This window comes from Eptesicus fuscus, chromosome 10, assembly GCF_027574615.1.
Source record: "Eptesicus fuscus isolate TK198812 chromosome 10, DD_ASM_mEF_20220401, whole genome shotgun sequence".
NCBI lineage: Eukaryota > Metazoa > Chordata > Mammalia > Chiroptera > Vespertilionidae > Eptesicus > Eptesicus fuscus.
Genome location: NC_072482.1, coordinates 72271193 through 72291216, shown reverse-complemented (window position 1 = coordinate 72291216; position 20024 = coordinate 72271193). Strand labels below are relative to the sequence as shown.

Here is a 20024-nt window from a genome sequence, read left to right as displayed (position 1 = left end):
GGATCACCAGAGATGAAGCACCGCTGAAGGACACTGGTTCTGGCTGAGGCCAACGACTGTCTTGCATTCCTTCTCTGAAACTGTCATTTCCCAGCACTCAGTCATTTGCTTAGAAGGGGATTATTTTTTGCAAATATTTGCTTCAAGCCATCATTTGTAAAACTCAGTTGAAAACATCATCTTTAACAGTTAAACAAGCATGTTTAGTTGCTGATCTAGAGAAATAACAAGGACAAAGAATAGTTTTTTAGTAAATATAATTAATATGGTTTCATTTGAAAAAAATGAACGAAGAGATGATTAAGAAGGGGCTTGCTCAGGTTTCATTGGTGTAAACATTATCTGAGAGGAAAAACAGTCAATGATATTATACACACAAAAATGTGTGTGTGATATCCATTTAGATATGAAAGCTGAAGATACTGGATCAAAACATAACATTGGCTGACCAAGAGGAGAACCAAATTGCTTTGTTTGCTCATCATTCTCCCCTTTAACACTCCCAGCCTCTTATCAAAGAAGGTTAGGGGTGATGCAGAAACTCTATATAAAGCATTTGTTCTCTGGTCCCAAATGCCAGGGGCCTTTGAAGACGGGAAAGCTGCCATAATTGGGGAGCTTGTACGGGAAATGATGTAACAGAAAGCACATTGACTTAGTAGAGTTTTGTAACAGAAGTCACTTGTTAACTGTAGTTTATATTATGATAACATATTTGGCCCCGGGGAGAGAGGAATCTGCCTAGCAGAGCAGAGCAGGGTGCAGACACTCGTTTGCAGAACAAGTTTTCTTCTTTTCTGCTCCTCTGTCTCCTCTTCCTCCTGTTCATCTTCTTTCCCCTACTATTCCTATTCTCAGTCTAGAACCGTGGTTGGCAAACTGCAGCTCGAGAGCCACATGCGGCTCTTTGGCCCCTTGAGTGTGGCTCTTCCACAAAATACCACGGCCTGGGCGAGTCTATTTTGAAGAAGTGGCGTTAGAAGAAGTTTAAGTTTAAAAAAATTTGGCTCTCAAAAGAAATTTCAATCGTTGTACTGTTGATATTTGGCTCTGTTGACTAATGAGTTTGCCGACCACTGGTCTAGAAGAACTGTTATATAGATTTTTCACATGTTTAGCAATAAACATAATGGGAGGAGAGTCAAACAAGTCTATTTAGGAAAGAAAATCACATTTAACACGGCACTGTGTCCTTCAGTAACTGGTTTTCAAGGAGAGAAACGTGCATAAGCACCCACTGGAGTCGTGCAGAGATATATATAGAGACAGCAGCTTGTAAGAAAGATACAGGGTTGGCTATGACACGGAGGACTTTGGATGGTGTGATGGGGAAGCCAGGCAGAGTGGATTTCCCTGTATTTTCATTTTGAGGATATCAACATAAAACAGTATATTCTTACTTAGATGCCTGCTTCACTTCCCGATGCACAAATCCAGCAGCTATTTAATTTTTAATGTCAAACATAATGACAACCTTATCTATCAGAGAATAGGCAGGTATTTGCTATTATTCATTGTAGTCTTTTTGAGTTCCTAATTTTATCTCTGAAAGCAGACTATCTTAGTTTTGTAATGAGAAAGGATAATAAGCTCGATATAAATACAGTTACAAACAAGAAGTAGAATTGTTTCACCCGAGCTTACGCCTGCGATAATAAACGGAGAAAATAATGTCAGTTCTCAGTGACTGGCTGGGACCACAGCAGGACAGGGCGCCCCCCTCCATCTACCTCAGCGAATCAAAGCTGCGGACGTGGTGCAGCCTCACGGACTTCCTGGAAGACACCTTGAAGGCGGTGCGGAAACAGTTCAGACCTCTCCTCAGGGAGCTGCAGAAGAACGTCAGTGGCCGGGTAATAGGTGAGAGCTCTTGCTACTCCTGTTGCAGATGTTTAGTTGACTCCTAAACATCTTCAGTACTGCTTTATTCCGTTTGTTTTTCGTATCTTCCTTCAAATACAACAAATATCCACTAAGAATAAATATTAAATATTATTTACTAAGTATTAAATAGTATTTAATAAACATTAAGTATTATTTAACAAACATTAAATATTCTCTAATAAACATAAATAAATATTAAACCTTACTTAATAAATATTAAATATAAAAATGAATAGTTATAGTCATCTTCAAAATGCTGAAGCTAGTTCCTGGTTTCAAATTTTACCATGTTATTAATCCTGTGTCAGTCAATTATTTACCTAGACAAAATTTGCTATTTGCTCAGCCATGGAACTCTGTCCTTTTCCCATTGCTATTTGCTCTCAAAGCTAAGCAACTCTTAAACCACAGCACCCATTACTTAAATTGTTCTGCAATTGTGTTCTATTTATTTTTTTTACTTAAACTGTATAATTGGGTGATGGATTCCATGGCCTTCTGTGGAACCTATTGGACATTATTGAATCTCTCATTTATGTCCCATATCCAAGATCAAATTATCACAATAGAGGCTTTTGGAAACAATGTCCTATTCAACTGGATCTTCACCTAAATCAGTGGTCCGCAAACTGCGGCTCGCGAGCCACATGCGGCTCTTTGGCCCCTTGAGTGTGGCTCTTCCACAAAATACCACGGTCTGGGCAAGTCTATTTTGAAGAAGTGGCGTTAGAAGAAGTTTAAGTTTAAAAAATTTGGCTCTCAAAAGAAATCTCAATCGTTGTACTGTTGATATTTGGCTCTGTTGACTAATGAGTTTGCTGACCACTGACCTAAATCAATCCATTCTTTAAATAACCTTTTAAAAATATTTTTTATTGATTTCAGAGAGGAAGGGAGAGGGAGAGATAGAAACATTAATGATGAGAATCATTTATCGGCTGCCTCCTGCATGCCCTCTACTAGGGGATCAAGCCCACAACCTGGGCATGTGCCCTGACCAGGAATCGAACCGTGATCTCCTGGTTCATAAGTCGATGCTCAACCACTGAGAAACACCGGCTGGGCAAAATCAGTCCATTCTCTAAAATACTTTTTTTTATCATACGGGTAAATGAATTTTCCCTCCATCTTTACCTATTCGGCTTTCCCCTAACTCTTCCCATCTGACTAAATAAAACACCCTATAAATCAAGTCTTAGATATATATATCCTTATTTTCTTTCTTCCCTTCCCCAGCACTCCTTCTTATTTAACATCTATTTATACAGTTACTGTCTATGCAAGAGAAGGAAACACAAGTAAGTATGCAGATACTTTATGTCAATATATAACATATTGTCAGTATATATCTTTACATAAATGCCTCCAAAACAGGGATTTGTCTTCCTGGTTTTAACTCTACCACATTTAGTAGATGTTCAACCAATATTTTCAAATAGTTATTAAATAATAAATAGGGAGAAATTATTTTTCCTGGTATTTCCTTGATATAAAAACTATACATAAAAATAGAAAGATTACCTCTTTAAAGATAGATTTTTTGATGATATATGTAAGCAATAAGAAGTAGAATAGAAGGTAATTCTTTTCATATAAATTCAAGTTGTCTAAAATATTTTTTAAATGTAAAAGATATCTCTGTATGTATGTTAGTATATTATTTTCTGTGTGCTTAAAATCTTTATGTATTTGAGTGCAAAGATAAAGGGGAGTGTGAAGGAATCTTTGGGGGGATTACGATTCTACAATTTAAATTTACTCCTGGCTGGTGTGGCTCAGTGGTTGAGTGTTGACCTATGAATCAGGAGGTCATAGTTCAATTCCAGGTCAGGGCACATGCCTGGGTTGCAGGCTTGTTCCCCAGTGGGGCGCCCGCAGAAGGCAGGCAATCAATGATTCTCTCTCACATGGTTGTTTCTATCTCTCCCTCTTCCTTTCTCTCTGAAATCAATAAAAAAAATTTAAACTTATAAGGTTCATTTTCATGTGTTCTCTCCTTATTGTTCAATTTATAGATTTTATTCAAGATCAGCTTTGTCAGGGTGGGTACTTTTTATGGGCTGGACATTTAGTTGCTATTACTTGTTTTATATTTTATCATGGAAGATAATCCTCATGGCATAATAGAATTTTAATTTTTACTCTTTGCATTTTTATCCACTAAAAAGCAACTGTGAGGACTGAGCTGTGTTCTTCTTGATCACATCTCTTACATAAATTAATTACAGTGCATATGGCTTTATATTACAGGACAGTTTATGTTTGACACCATGAGTATGACTAACATTCTGAATAACCAAGAAATTGCACAAGCTCTGGCAGATGGATTGGCGGAGCTTTCAAAAGAAAATCCTGTAAGTATTTTTTTTTTTTAAAGAAAGCACACTACAAAAACCCTAACACTTAAATAAATTTTTAGTTTGTGTTTATTTATCGTTTAATTTGTATATCCACTCAGGGGTGCAATTCCTTAGAAAAATTACACCCGTTTGTAAAAACAGCTACTGAGAGATTCTGGGCCCAAGATCTATTAGGTACACAAAATAGGCAAATAGTAAAATCTGGGTTATTTACAAGTTGACTCCGTGGTGCACTGTTTTCTGTCTTGTGATTAATTTCAGTCAGAAGTGACTTATTTAAAAAACACATGAGTGGCTTTATATTTCACATAAACATTAGTCAATAGTTAAAACAATTAAGTGTATGAAAGGGTAAAAAGGCTAGATAAGAAGGAAAGCGAACACAAAGGAACAGATCTTCCAAGCGACAGGAAAGTGCAATAAGCAGGCTGGCCGGGGAAGTGGAGAACAGGGTGGGGACTAGGGATGACATTAACACACCGGATGCTCTTTTCAAAGGGGAGAGTCTCAGATCCTTCTCTTCCACTGTAGTAAATCAACTTCCTGGGTAGATTTAACGTTGTCTTTGCATATGTTTTCCTTATCTCTCATGTGTCTGTTTTGGTTTCACCTTGGCTTCCTGGGTAGCCACCAGGTGTCCCCAGGTTAGCTGTCCAGCGTGGAGTCTGAGAGGCTGCAGGCAGCCATGATTTGCCTCCTCTGCAGTCTCAGTTCCCAGCACTCTAACCACCCCAGGGGCAGCCCAGTGCTGAAGGCCCCGGTGAGCTTTGTCAATAAAATGATCAGGGATAGTCACAGGGATAACCCTGAGGCTTTGAGAGATCCTGCACTGTCTCCCGAAATACCAACAACTTACTAAATGCGTTTGGTGTAGGTTCAGTGTACTTATTATTTAAAAGTAACCTGGTATGATATCATTTCGATGGTGCTCAAACTATAGCCTGAGAGGGAACCAAACTTGAGTGTTTTTCCCAGTAATTCAGCTGCTGTAGCCCCTTTCTCAAGCCTTCTTTCTCCTGAAAGACAAGATCCCTCCTGTCCCCTTCCTCATCTGGCCAAGAGGCTGGTAGGGGCCACTTTGGTTCTGACGATATTGAGACCCATATCATGAGACCTTGGCAACCTAACTGAATGGTGACAACTGGTTGAGAACCAACAGTATACATGGTAACTGGAATATGTGATGAACTCAGAAGTCCCATTTACTGACTCTACATGAATAATCATTACTTTGTTTTCTGGACTTACACATTACAAAAGCTGAAAACGCTACTAAAAAAATATATATCCTCTTTTTTACTGCACTTTTGTTGACCTATATTTCCAATGAATGCATTAAATATGAATTTTGGGGGGCTGGGGTGTGGATTTTTCAGGACAAACCTCTGGAATTTTTGTCATATTTTCTGTTGAAGAAATGTAGTGAAAAGAGCAAAGGTTTGGAAGAAAACGTTATTCTGACAAAATCTGACCCAAAGGCAACCTTCAATTTATTCATGAAGGTAAAGTTATTGCTGCATTTTTATGCTATTGCTTCGCTATAGAGTTAGACACATGTGCTTGAGAAATTCATAGACAATAATGATAATTATTGTCTTCCAATTGGTCATTTCCTCTAAGAACTTTATTTTCTTGAAAAGGTATTTGTAGGATCATGAGTGACATTTAAGCCACTTGCTGCACCACGTTGACTGGAATACCCTCTGGTCATGGAGGAAAAGTCGGACATTTGCATTTTGCCTCTTTTTCAGTTGAGTCCCGAGATAACATAAAGATTTTTTTTTTTTCATTTGCAGCCCAGGACAGTTTGTGTGTGTGTGTGTGTGTGTGTGTGTGTGTGTGTGTGTGTGTGTAACTAAGAATTGTTCTTCTTAGTTGAGATTCAATTTCATAACAGAAAAGTGGGTTTGAAGCTAGTACTTTAAGCAAAAAGTAATCATTCTGCCAGTACTATATTCAGAACCCATACTTTCTTGATTAAGTGAGATAATCAGGATTCAGAAAACACTGAAAATTGCACTGTCAGAGAGCTGATTTCTGTAAAAATGTCATTTTAGAACCATTTTATGCCCATAGAAAATCATCTACCCATCTTGCATGATCACAGGCTTGGGATACCAGCCCCAACACAAACCCCCCATGGAGCCTGGAAATGGGTGTAGACTTCTGGCTTCTTAATGGGAGTCAGGTACCCCGTGCGCCTTTGACTGACAGGGGACAGAGCAGGGCTGAGGCAAAGGCCTGCCTGGACCATGTGGGACCCGCTGCCTGTGAGGAGCTTCTGAGCAGCAGTCTCACTCCCCCAGCTCCCGGGGGGGGGGGAAAGGGAGCTGCCCGGAATTTACTTTCTCAAGCGCAATGCAGTGCAAAGGAAGCTAAAGGGTTTTTTATTTTTCACATAACATTTGCTCTAAGAGAGGCATCGATTTTGTCCAGTGCCGATTCACTGACTCGGAACACCGTAGTTAGGGCTGAAGGCAGGGCCACAGAGCCTCCTGTGGGCACAGCACCAACGTTCAGACCTGCCTCCGTGTAATCAAGTCTGCATTGAATCCTCAGGAAAGAAATGTTCTGGAAGACAATCCTCAGGACACAAAACCAAGTCTCGGCAAAAATGATCCAAATTTTGAGGTGCTGGTTCAGCTGGTAAGCCAATTATTACGTAATAAAAATTTTCCACTTGTTTTTCTCCTGAGGCCCCCCCCCTCCCCCCAAAAAACAAAACAATACACCCTACAACAACACTCAACCACTTTCGCCTTTATTCTGGTTAGTTCTTTTTTCTTGAAAGTTTCGAGAACAAAGTAAAAATATGTCAAGGGGGGAAAAGCTCCCAAATGTAATTGGGGGAATCCAGTCAGTAGCTTTTTCTTTTCTTTTTTTAAATTTTTATTTGTTTGTTAGTGAGAGAGAAACATTTATGTGAGAGATATACATTGATTGGTTGCCTCCCACACAGGTCCCAGGACTGGGGATCGAGCCTGCAACTGAGGTATGTGCCCTTAACCGGAATTGAACCTGGGACCCTTCAGTCCCAGGACCAGTGCTTTATCCATTGAGCCAAACAGGTTAGGGCAGTAGTTTATTTATTTATTTTTTAAATATTTCCTGGTCTGAAATGAAGTTGAGTCGAGGAGATGGAGGTATCACATCTTGGGAGCAAAAGCCACCTCTGCTACTCAATGCGTTTCTAACTAACACGACACAAGGACGGCAGTTAAAGGAACGGCGCAGGCACAAAAAGGTTTAGTCTATCCGACCCACCAATTCACAGTCTGACTTCAAACGCTGAGTAGCATCAGTATAGCGTTTAGGGCTTCGTCTCTCAGGCCAGAACGGTAGGGCTCAGAGGAGGCTGCAGTACAGCAGAGCCTTAGTCCTGCCCCAGTACACAGCTGTGCGTGCTGTTTTGCTTTTCTTCAACACATGTCCACATTTACCATCCTATTTCATTCTGGAGATCCTCTAACATAGATATTAGTAACCACATTTTTGTAGATGAGGAACTAAAGTTAGAAGACTTAAATGACTTCTCTAAGGTTAAACAATTGGCAGACATTTGCCCACCATATCCAAGGACAGATGAAGTTAAGAGAATAAACCTCATTTTGGTACATGAGCACAAAGCTGATGAATATTCTATTGAGATCCTCCCCTAAATACCCAGCCTTTAAAACCTCCCAAAACAAAGGTCCCTGCACATGCTCTCCCTCCCAGGAGTACACCCACGTTTCCCCTGCCCCCCAACCTTCTTTCCCCACAGGCAGGCATCTCCTAAATCCTCAGGGACCCCTGAGGCTTGCAACCAGGACAGCAACTGGAAGCAGCAGTTCATCCCGGGAAACCCCCTGAGCCTGTCCCCAAGTCCCCTTTTCCCTCTGACTTCTTAGTGCGCCAAAGCAGCCCAGCCGAGGCTCATTTCCCCGGCCCTTTCTGGTTTCACTGTCCCCAGCTTTAACAAACGTCCTCTAAAATTAAAAAAACAACAGCAGCTGGCAGAAAGAAACTTGAATCCCATGGCCCTGACCTCAGCCCTGAGGCTGTTTTTCAGCTGACGACACCTGGGTGGGTACACCTACTGCAGTGCAGGTCCCAGCCCTCACTGGCTGGGTGTCAGAGAGTAAGACTGGGAAATAAATACCTGACAACAGTCTTAAGACAACAAAAAGTTTGACAACTGAAACCTTAAGTCAAAATCATTATAAATGTTGGATGGCCCCAATGAATAAAAAATATGCAAATACACATAAAAATATAATATGGGCTGCAAGCCAGTCCTCAAGTGGGAAGCAGTTGTATTTTTTAACTTATTAGATAGATCTAAATAGGCATTATATACAGACCATGTGTTTGAAAGATAAAATCAACTAAGAACTGTGTGTTTATAGTATTGCAAACAGAGAGTTTTCTAATTTTTCTCTTAAGTTACTTTTCCATTTTAATATTAGTTCATAAACTTCTGGTTGACTTGTTTTGAGTGAACCTCGTGTGGCACTAGGGCTTTACTCCTGTCATTTTATTTGGGGCTTGGGGTATACTGAGGGCTGGAGGGGAAAGAGGAAATTGTGTTCTAAGAGTATTACTAGTTCTAGGCTCAAATACAAGCCCACTAAATTTTTAAAATTCAAATATTATAATTGTTTTCTTTTGTAAAGGTGCTGCTCATTTTACAACTTTTGAAAAGTACAGATAAAAGGAAAAGAATTACCTATTCCCAGGAATGAAAACTAATTTCTCCAAATATAAACATAGCACACATAATAATAGGGTGTGGAATTTCTTTACACCAGTGTATGACTTTTCCCTCTGCATTAAGAAAATAAAACAAGACGTTGAAATATAGGAGGAAACAGGACATTTGGCAACCTAGCTACCCAGGGGAGATGGGTTCACAGTTCCCAAGACAGGTGCTTTTCCCTAAATACTGAAAGAAGAGCATGAGTTTCCATATTTCATAACGTGCCCAGGGGAAGTAAATTACTTGATAACGAGAGGGCTAGCCCATTTCAGGTCTCCTGTCTGCAGGATAATCAATAAAACACTACTGGGGGAAAACACACACAAATACGAGTGGGCAACCCAAAGGCCTCCTCACCAACCACGGAGGCAGGATGCTGTCTTCTCATCACTGTACAGCCAGCAGCTAGCACAGGACACAACGTGTATTCAAAGGACAGACTGAGAAAAGTAAAGTCTCAATCTGCCCTCTCAGGATCCAAGAGTCAAGTCCCATCTCTACCACAGCATCACACTGGCCCGGTGTGAGGGTCTATTTGGCGATACTAGGGACAAGCGATGTTCAGCGAGGTCCTCCATAGTCCCCTATAAAGATTCCCTTCAACCCTGCATGTCACAGACCAGCCAGGGCCATCTCAGAGTGACTGCCCGACTGCTAGTACTTCCATTGCTCTGTCTCCCTCCGCTTTCAGGCTTTTGGGGGGACTGTACGCCTGGAAAGAATCACTATGCTTTCTCTGAGTTCTTAATGCTTTTCTACAGGAGGGAAAGCTCCAGAGGGACTGGGCTGCCAAGCGAACTAGAGTTGCAGGGGAACTCTTACAGAGTGAGAGAAAATACGTGCAGATGCTGGAAGTTGTGAGAGATGTTTATGTCGCACCACTAAAAGCAGCACTGGACTCAAACAGAGCAATTCTGAGTGCTGCAAACCTCCAGATCATTTTCTCTGATATCCTGCAGGTTTTAAGTCTCAACAGGTAATTCCTGAATACGTATTTTCTGAAATACTCACTGTGCGGTGGGAGGAACCCACACTTACCTGCACAGAGGCTCAGGCAGTCTCTGCCTCTCCTGGGGACTCTGATCATTGCACAGAAGAGAGAGAATTTTTGCCACCGGGCTGCAACCAGTAGTGATGATTCTCAGGGGCTGATCCCTGCCTCAGTTCAAACCCCTGGTACTAGGAGTGGAGGTCAGTGCCAGGCAGTTCTGTATTCAACATATTGTTCATGCAAAAGACAAGACAGTATGTTGAGCAATGGGAAAGGAACCAAAGGATTTGAAGGGACTAAGTTACTAGGATACTTTGCTTAGAGAACCCATGGTCAGCTTAATAACAGTAGATGTTTTGAGTATGTCATAGGACACAGAGGAAGTGATCATTTGATCTGTGGTAAAGACAGACTAAGCTTGTGGTTCTCTGCCAGTAACCTTCCAGATCAAGCATGTCAAACTCAAAGGCTAACACGGGCCAAATAAACAAGGTTTAAGTCTATGTGGGCCACAAAAAAACAAAAGCTTCAATTTTCATAGAAACGTAGGTTTATTTCGATAGAGACATGCTGAATACAAAAAACTGAAATAAATGAGTAACCGTTAACATAAAATAATAGAACATTTTAATAAAAATTAATATTTTCTTGAACATTAACTTACCAGACACTGAATAACTGCACAAATTAAGTGTAACACAAATAAACCTATTTTTCTCATTCTCCAAAAGCGAAATATTTCCTGTTGTGCACACCAAACAAGTCAAGACTAATGATGTGGCAATCGGCTGATAAAATATTCGCTGCTGGTATTAGTGGAGAGAAATGGTGCGTCTGCGTGTAAGGCGCGTAAGGGAAATAAATGCAACACGATGATAGTAATCAGTCATTAGCAAACATTGTAGTTCGTTATTAAAATTATGTATAACAGGATATTGTAAAAATTAAGTTACGAAAATTTTATTAAAATGTTTCTTACATACCGTTATACTAATATTGGCTGGGCTGCGAGTTTGACATGCTTGTTCCAGACTGGGAACAAGTTCCTTGCCTTCCCTCAACCCAACTTCTACAAAGTAAAGAGGTTGAATGAGGCCTGTTCTGTTTTCAAGGCCTGTGATGGCTGAATGAAGGACAACCTTAGATCCACGGGGAAATGGCCTGAGGGAAGGTTATGGCCATTTAAAATGAATTGAGCACTCTGCTCTGGGGACTATAAGAAACCTTCTTGCCTGCCTGGCTGGCCATGTGGGAATGGGAGAGTCAGGGGCAGCCTATGGAGGCCAGGATGGGGTTCTGCTTCAAGGGATTAAGGTGAGAAGGTGGGATCCCCCCACAGTCAACCTAGTTCCTCCCTTCCCAGCTCCTCTTGTCCTGTCGAATCTGTATCAGCACAAAAGTATGCGACAAAAGCCCAGCCATAAATGAGTAGGCTGAAGCAGGCTGCACTAATGACCACTGATTCATTTGTTAAGTTTATAGGTTATCACTGGCCAATATTTAATCTTCATGCTTTTCCCGTCTTGCAGGCAGTTTCTAGATAACCTGAGAGACAGACTACAGGAATGGGGCCCAGCTCACTGTGTGGGAGAAATATTCTTAAAGTTTGGAAGCCAGCTGAACACATATACCAATTTCTTCAACAATTACCCTGTTGTTCTGAAAACCATTGAAAAGGTAAATGATTGAGTTACCATCCAGTCATTTATGAGACCTGAACTTGAAAGGAAGTGTTGTGTGCAATCCAAAGAACGAAGACTAATAGGGCTTGGCTTCCAGACCCACGCCTCCAGTGTACTGTGTACGCTGAGGACGGGGACCCGACATTTAATTTTGTATCACGAGGGGCTAGCACAGTGCTTCACACAGCAGGGCCCAGAAACTAGTTGTTGGACTGAACTAATCCTCATGCAAATTGCCAGTCTTCCATTAGCTGCAGATACCCTGTGGGTCACTTACAGGGAAATGTTGAACTGTTAGATACAGTGGAGCCCGTGAGCTCCAATCCCACTCTGCCCCCACAGACCTGTGTGACCTTGACAAAGGTGGCTGTCTTATAAAGAAAAGGAATTAATTGTCTATGTTTCTTGGGGTAAGGCTACTCAATTTGTGAAGTTTCACTATGCATAAGGAATTTCTTTGTCGTACATTTCTTAGAAAGTCCATTGTGACTTGTGCCATATGTAGTTGAGCAGGAATATTCGCTTCCCTCTGCATCACTTGCTGTTCTGGTTGGGATCTTTTCTAATGGCCGTAAGATCCCTTTCTTCCCTCCTCAATTTGTATCAGAAATGCAGCCAAGAGGCTGCCTTGCGACATGGGGCACACTTACGCCAGTGGCCGCTTCGGCTGTGTCCCCCTGGCTGCACTGAGCCCCCGGGGCCGTTTTCTGACCGTGGGCACCTCCCTTTATGGTACACCTTCACCCTGCCCAGAGAGCTTAACACTGCTAGACATACTAATTATGTATTGGGTGAAAATTGCACGAATAAGGCAATTTCATAGAACTGACCATGAGGACAAGAATTGGAGTCAAGTGTCACATATTATCAGAAATAGATTGGTGCCAATTTTTTATAGTTGTGAATAATAATGATATCTGGTTCACTAAAATAGGGTGTGCATTTAAGTACTCAATAACTGTTAGCTATTACTATTATTGAAATCAGTCAGTATTTGATTTCTAGGAATTAGCATTACTGGCATCTTTTAGGCATGTCCCCACTGAGAAAAATGGGTACTTCCTGGGCACTTTACTGGTGATGAATGAGTACACTTTAAAGCAGATGTTAAATACAATGGAACACCTTTATTGTGATTAGCAGCAGCTATTATAGGTGAATACCATCAACTGTCTTTTACTACAAGGAAATAACATTTACTGTGCAACAGGCATTTTATGGACAGGATTTATTTTTCCTTCGCAAGTGTTAGGTATGATATCCATGAAGAAACTGAGGCTCGGGGAGTTAGGTAACTTAACAAGTTCACAAAGAATGAGGTAGAATTAGATTAGAATTCTAATTCTAATCCAGGCCTCCCTAGTTGCAAAGTCTGTTTTCATTTGTCAGTACTGATTAAGTTCAATGAACAGGGTTAGCTCTATGGTATGAATAAATCACTATACTTAGTACATTATATTAGTAAGTACTAATAGTACTTTGACCAGAGGTAGATGTTGCCCTCTTGCTTTGAGGGCTTCATAGATCATGTCTGCCCAGTGTAACAGAATGCTTTACACCTGTCACACCGAGTGAAGTTTTGACAATATTATGCTCACCTTTAGTGCAGAGAGATGGTACCAGCATTCCGAGCTTTCCTGAAGAGGCACGATAAAACCATTGTCACCAAAATGCTGAGGTAAGTTCTGAGGGAGAGCACAGCTGAGGCACCCCGAAGACCGGGCCTTCTTTGACCTTCGGAAAGAGACCAGGTTCCCTTCTCTATGCCCCACACAGCCTGCCGGAGCTGCTCCTGTACCCATCCCGAAGATTTGATGAGTATGTTCATCTTCTCTATGCTCTGAGGCTTCATACTCCTGCAGAACATGTTGACCGTGGCGACTTGACCACTGCAATTGACCAAATGAAAACATACAAAGGTTATATAGATCAGGTTGGTTGCTGATAAGTCTGTGTCCTTTAAAAATGCTACAATGCTTTTTTGGTAGTCTCACTCAAATTCTTCAGCCTTTGAATGTGAAATCGTTGTGTTCAGAGACTTGGAGCACAACAGGCATCTATTTTAAGCCAAACAACATGAGACAGAATGTTTTCAGAAAACTATACAAGTACAACAAAAGCTTTATTAATATGAAAGTTTGAAGAATGGGGTATTTGGATTGATTTTTCTAGAGGACTAAAAGAAAAAAAGTAAAATCCTTTTTGCGGAAAGAACTTAATGTATGAGATTTCCTGAACTAAGTCAGCATCTCAGAGTGTGGTACTATCGTTCTGAACAATCCTTGTGATGAGCACTCTGCACGGGTCCAGGCTGAATGTAAACTGATGACATATTCTGCCCAGAAGATGCTTTTTGAATACAGTCTTGTCATTTGCCTCTTTGTTTTAAAACACTGGGTCCATGAAATTAGATTCTTATTATAATGTATGGAAATAGCAAGCCCTGTATCAAGTGCCATGAAATATTTTAAATCTATTTTTACGTATACATGTTTCACAATTTTATTTCCCTTAAAATCACTTTGTTTTCTAGATGAATCAAAACTTCAATATGAAAGATCAGCTGTCAGACATACAGAGAATCATCTGGGGGTGCCCTGTACGTATTCTGATGTACTTGCTACATCTCATGCTCATGGATAAAACCGCATATCATTGGCAAAAGGAGACATACAGATGTCCAATCAGCTAACATCTGTTGAATGCCTGCTATGTGCCTGGTGCTGCCAAGCCCTCACATTTCACATCCTTCTATCTGCAAGAATGCTAAGTGGGCTTGACCCCATCCCTTAACTTTTGTGCAGTCTTAGCTCCTTTCTTGGTACTACTGTGATCACGACCCCCTCTGAGGAAAGGGCCATGTATTCCATTGCTTCATATTTCTCTATGCATAGTACCTGGCTAGGTACTATGCACACTGAGGATACCTGAAACATCTTAGAAGCCCTCTGTTGGCTGTTACCTATAGAATAACATCTGGTCCCATTCTACCTTTTCTTTTACTGCCCTGCCTACCACTTTATGAGCCAACCATACAGATCTACTCACAATTCTCCAGTAATGTCAGTTTATTCTCCCCTCACGCAGTTGTGCTTTGCCCATGCTCTTTCTTGAAAATGACCTTCCATTCCTACCCTGCTGGATAAACTCCTATTCATCCTTTACAAATCCAGTTCAATCATCATCTTCCTGTAGTTGCTCCCATAGTCTCCTGCTGGGAATTGCCCCTTTCTGGGTCTCGAACATCTGTCACATTTTATTACAATCCTTTAATCACAAGACTGGGAACTCTATCAGGTGTGAGCTATGTTTTACTTGTCTTCTAGAGTTTGGCATATAACAGGAGCTCAATACATGAATTATATTATTAATTGGAGATGTTATTTTTATTTGGTCAAATTGGGGAAGATGGAGTTATTTTGTCATAACTTAGATCTGCATATTTTGGTAGGGAAAATGAAGTGGAGTTGATTGAATTACAAAAAGTTCAAAATCTTGGAACTTCCTCTCTAGATGACTGTTCACACCAAGTGACCATCTCCATGGCTACCGTACATCAGTGCAAGGGCCTGACTTCTTAATTTGTAACAATTCATTCCCTTCCTTTTTTTGATAGTTTACTTCTTATTCACCCCACTTCCACTTTATTTTTGATGCTAAGAAAATGTTTATAAATAAAACAATTTCAGTAGCTTAAGAAATTAGACAACACCCTAAAAGTTTTCATTGTTAATTCTGTGGTCTTTATCTAAAGAATGCCTATTTTATAAACAAAATCATTGGCTTTTTTTATAATTGAACTGCGTTCTACTCAACACTTGCGTATTGTGGGATACAAAATGGTTCTGCAGTAGTGGGGCCTTTTATTTTCTAAAAATGTATGTGTCTGATTTTGGTTTTTATTTCATAGATTCTATCAGAAGTAAACAGATATCTGATTAGAGTCCAAGATGTAGCCCAACTTCACTGCTGTGATGAGGAAATAAGTTTCTATTTAAGGTAAACATCTAACTATCTTGCAGCTGTCACTGTGTCTTACTCACACCCTGTATCCTGTACAATGTCTGACATAGTAGAAGTTTACGATAATCTGTGTGTTGAACTGAAAAGTTACACACACCCCTCTGAGATGCTTTATCACCTTACGTGAATTCCAGGCAGCTACTGGGCAAATGGGAGAAAATAAATAGTTTCTGCCAGGACCATGAACTACACAGAAACAGAAATTCTAAAGTTAGTCACTTCCCTACTGAGAGATGATCCAAGTGTTGTGGGATATCACATGTATGATCTGCTCAACTATAAGAAGGAGAACACCAGTTTATCCTCAGATATTTACTGTGGTCAGTATTTAAAAGGTCTCACCATAAGATCACCATGATATTGAGGTCTCACCATATCTAGTTTGCACACTGCTCAGAGTAATGTATGAACAAAAGATGGGAGGGTGTCAATTTCCATAAACTAGCATCCAATTTTCTCCTGTGGAACAAAGATGGGCAATTTCTGTAAAGGGTCAGCTAGTAAACATTTAGGTGTTGCTGGCCAAATAATCCCTGTGGCAACTACCTAACTTAGTCATTGAATCGCAAAGGCAGTTATATAACCTATATAATACATAACAGATACCATCTTTAAAAACAATATAATACATAAATGAGTGTGGCTGGGTTCCAATAAAACTTCATTTACAAAAACAAGTGGTGGGGGTGCCTGGCTGGCGTGGCTCAGTGGTTGAGCCTCGACCTATGAACAAGGAGGTCGCAGTTCAATTCCTGGTCAGGGCACATGCCTGGGTTTTGGGCTCGGTCCCCAGTAGGGAGTGTGCAGGAGGCAGCCTATCAATGATTCTCTCTCATCATTGGTGTTTCTATCTCTCTCACCCTCTCCCTTCCTCTCTGAAATCAATAAAAAAAATATATTTAAAAAAAACACACAAAAAAACAAGTGGTGGGGCCAGTCTCTGCTTTAGGAAATTGTTTGCCAAACTGTGTTCTCAGTATTAATGGCAATGATGATGACTCAACAAATAGCAACCAAATGGAGAGGGAATTAACTTCTTTAATTTGTCCAACTCCAATAAAAGAAAAAAAAATGGTTTATCTGTTATTTCAATGAATATTTCAATTAATGTTTCCCAAAATCACAGGGTTGAGGTGGGGGATGATTGGAAATCAGTTCTCTCTCCTATTCCCCACCTAGAGTAACTCTTAAATGAAAATCAAATCACACAATTGTGTCACTTTTCTCATTGACACAGTTTTTGTTTTGTTTTGATTTTGTTGTTTTTGGTCAGCAGCAATAGAAGAGATACACTGATGGAAGGAGACCATCTGCCAAACCAGCAATTCTAAACACACCCGTGTAGTAGGAATGTGCTAGGAATTGCTCCAGTTTATTTCTTTTCTTAAATTGTTTAAAATTGATTTCAGAGAGGCAGGGAGAGGGAGAGTGAAATAGAAACATCAATGATGAGAGAGACTCATTGATTGGCTGCCTCCTGCACACCCCCTACTGAAGATTGAGCTGGAAACCCCAGGTATGTACCCTGACTGGGAATCGAACCATGCCATCCTGATTTATAGATCAATGCTCAACCACTGAGCCACACCAGCCAGGTTGCTCTAGTTTCTGATTACTAGAATTTATTTTACCTTCCTAGGATATATTTTACCTTAAACACTCTTCCTCTTTTTATGTAATTCCAAGTTTCTGACCTATATAATTTTCCTTCTCTCTGAAGAACTTGCTTTAACATTTCTTGCTAGGCGGGTCAATGAAGTCCTTCAATTTTTGTCTGAGAAAGTCTTTTGAAGGATAATTTTACTGGTTACAGAATTCTAGCTTAGTGGGCTTTTTCTTTCAACACTTATGTCACTCCACTGTCTTCTTCCTTGCATGTTTTTTGAACAGGAATCCAGTATAATTCTTATCCTTGCTCTTCTGTAAGTAGAGCATTTTATAATTCTCTAGGTCCTTTCAAGATTTTATTTTTGTCTTTGATATTTTGGAGTTCGAATATGATATGCCTAGGTGTAGATTTTAAGTTTTTCATTCTTCCTAGACCTGTGATTTGGTGTCTGTCAGTGATTTTGGAAAATTCTCAGCCATTATTACTTCAAATATTCCTTCTGCTCCTCTTCTCCATGCTGATATTCCTAGTGGACATTGTTACATCTTTTGTAATTGCCCCACACTTCTTGGATATTCTGTTTCTTTCTTTCCAATCTTTTTTTCTCTGTTTTTCAGTTTGGTAAGTTTTATTAATGTATCTTGGCTCACTGATTCTTTCCTTAGCTATGTCTAGTCTGCTGATATGGCTATCAAAGGAATTATTCATATGTTAAGTGTTTCTGATTTCTAGAATTTCTTTTTAATTTCTCAACATTTTCATTTATATTTATATTACTCATCTGTTCTCGCATGCTGTCCACTTTTTCCAATGGAGTCCTTATTTATCATACTTATCTTAAATTCAAAATCTCTACCATAGCTGAGTCTGGGGATTAAGCCTGCAACCCAGGCATGTGCCCTGACTGGGAATTGAACCAGTGGCTTCTTGGTGCATGGGTCAATATTCAACCACTGAGCAACACCTTCTGGGCTAAGCCTGTGTTTCTGTTGTCTATTTGCTGTAGCTGTGTTGTTAGAGGCTTCAATTTTCTCTGATGTCCTTGTTTTTGTCTCCTTTGTAGTCCTGGGTTTTCTAGAGATCCTTTAAATGGAGTCTGAGCCTTGCTGTTCTTTCCAGCCGTAATCCCTTGTTATTATAAAGAATCCCATTGATGGTGATTTGGTCCGTTTTTTAGTGAGCCTGTGCACCTGGGCTGTGCTTCTCAGGTGTTTTTTTGTTTTTTTTTTTTTTTTTGCCTCTCAGGTAAGACAGGGAAGCTAGAGGGAGCTGGAGTTGGGTATTTCCCTTCCCCACTTGTCTAGGTTTTGGTAAAAGTTTCCCTTGAGGCAGTCTTTGTTAAGGAGAATAGCACTTTCTGGGGGTGTTTAAAAATGGTTACTTTTCTCCTCCCTATTGGGAGCAATGAGATTTTTCTTAGATTTTCACGGTAGGAACCGGGTGGGGCTCCTGGAGGTAAAACTGATGCAGCTAGGCCTCCAGGAGTTTTTAATTTCTTAACTAGCTCAGAGTCTACAGCAATTAGTCAATTACCCTTAAACTATTACCCAGTGCTGGCTCCAGTGTGCAGTTTCTGCGTCCAGTAAACTGTAACTCTCTGTATACACTGGTCTCTCCAGCTTTTAGGGCAGTGGTTTACCTTGTGACTTCAACTCTCTGATGGCTCTACGGAGAGTTGTTGATCGGAGTTTTTCAGCTTTTTTTGTTGTTGTTGTGAGGATGGATATGATGACTTTCAAGCTCTTTACATATGCAGCCAGAAACTGGAAGTCTCAATTATTAGAATTTAAACGTCTGTCTTTAGTGTTTCTACAACAGAGTACATTTGAGAATTTCAGGATAGTGAGATAATACTAATTATTTCAGACTCTAATTATGAGGTACACTTATATTTAAATAGGCACTATCAGTGATTTTCCAAACAATAAACATACAGTACATGTAATTTTACATATTTGAAATTAAAAGTAAATGCAAAATAGGATTACATTCCAAAAGATATCATAGAATAAGTATTCTGCAATCTTGTTTTCAGCCATTTTAGGAAATTACATGAAACTCAAGAAATGGCATTCCTATGATTCCCATTAGGGATTTCTACTTAGTGAAAACTCTGCTTATATTTATAGATACACTACCAACTCACATGAGTAGAAGGCTTTACAGTTTACCATATATTTTAACTTCTCTCACTTGATATAATCTTTACAATCACTTGGTGAGGAAGGTAGGACTGGAACCATACTTATGGATGGGGAATCTGTACTTAAGCAAGTTGTCTGATATCACAGACTAACAAATGCTGGTCTAGAATTCAAGACCGGGTCCCAGTGCTCTAACCACTGATTAGACCAGCAGGTGGAAAGCTGAACTAAACCTTCCTCATAATAAACTTACCAATATAGCAGCAGTTGCTAAACAAATTACTAATAAAATCTGCCAAAGAGAAAATAATATTTGCACTATAAATAAAAACTTTTGCTCTGGGTAGAGATGAAGTCAGAGTCTTTGTAGAGCTAGGAAAATTGGAGGTATTTGTCTTTCTGTGGTCATAGCCCACAGAGTTGGGGGTATATTAAACTTTTAGAATACTTTATGCATTATTGTGTTTGGTTTTTTTTTCAGAAACACTGATTTTCATTTATGTGACTTTAAGCTTGATGATTTTTATTGTTTTCCCCTTCCCATAGGATCTCCCCGAAGTTACAAAAATGGAGCCCTCTAGGACTGGTGAATA

The 20024-nt window shown here is 40.0% G+C and overlaps 1 protein-coding gene across 1 annotated transcript in view; it reads left to right on the top strand.

Annotated features, from left to right (window-relative positions):
- The window catches only part of ECT2L (epithelial cell transforming 2 like), a 56386-nt gene that overhangs the window by 29617 nt on the left and 6745 nt on the right, over positions 1-20024 (top strand). The window contains exons 10-18 of the mRNA XM_054721705.1: positions 1678-1860; positions 4135-4238; positions 6804-6890; positions 9744-9958; positions 11503-11650; positions 13260-13333; positions 13432-13588; positions 14189-14254; positions 15566-15654. Coding sequence (XP_054577680.1) covers positions 1678-1860; positions 4135-4238; positions 6804-6890; positions 9744-9958; positions 11503-11650; positions 13260-13333; positions 13432-13588; positions 14189-14254; positions 15566-15654 — 1123 coding nt within the window. The remainder of the gene's footprint in view (positions 1-1677; positions 1861-4134; positions 4239-6803; positions 6891-9743; positions 9959-11502; positions 11651-13259; positions 13334-13431; positions 13589-14188; positions 14255-15565; positions 15655-20024) is intronic.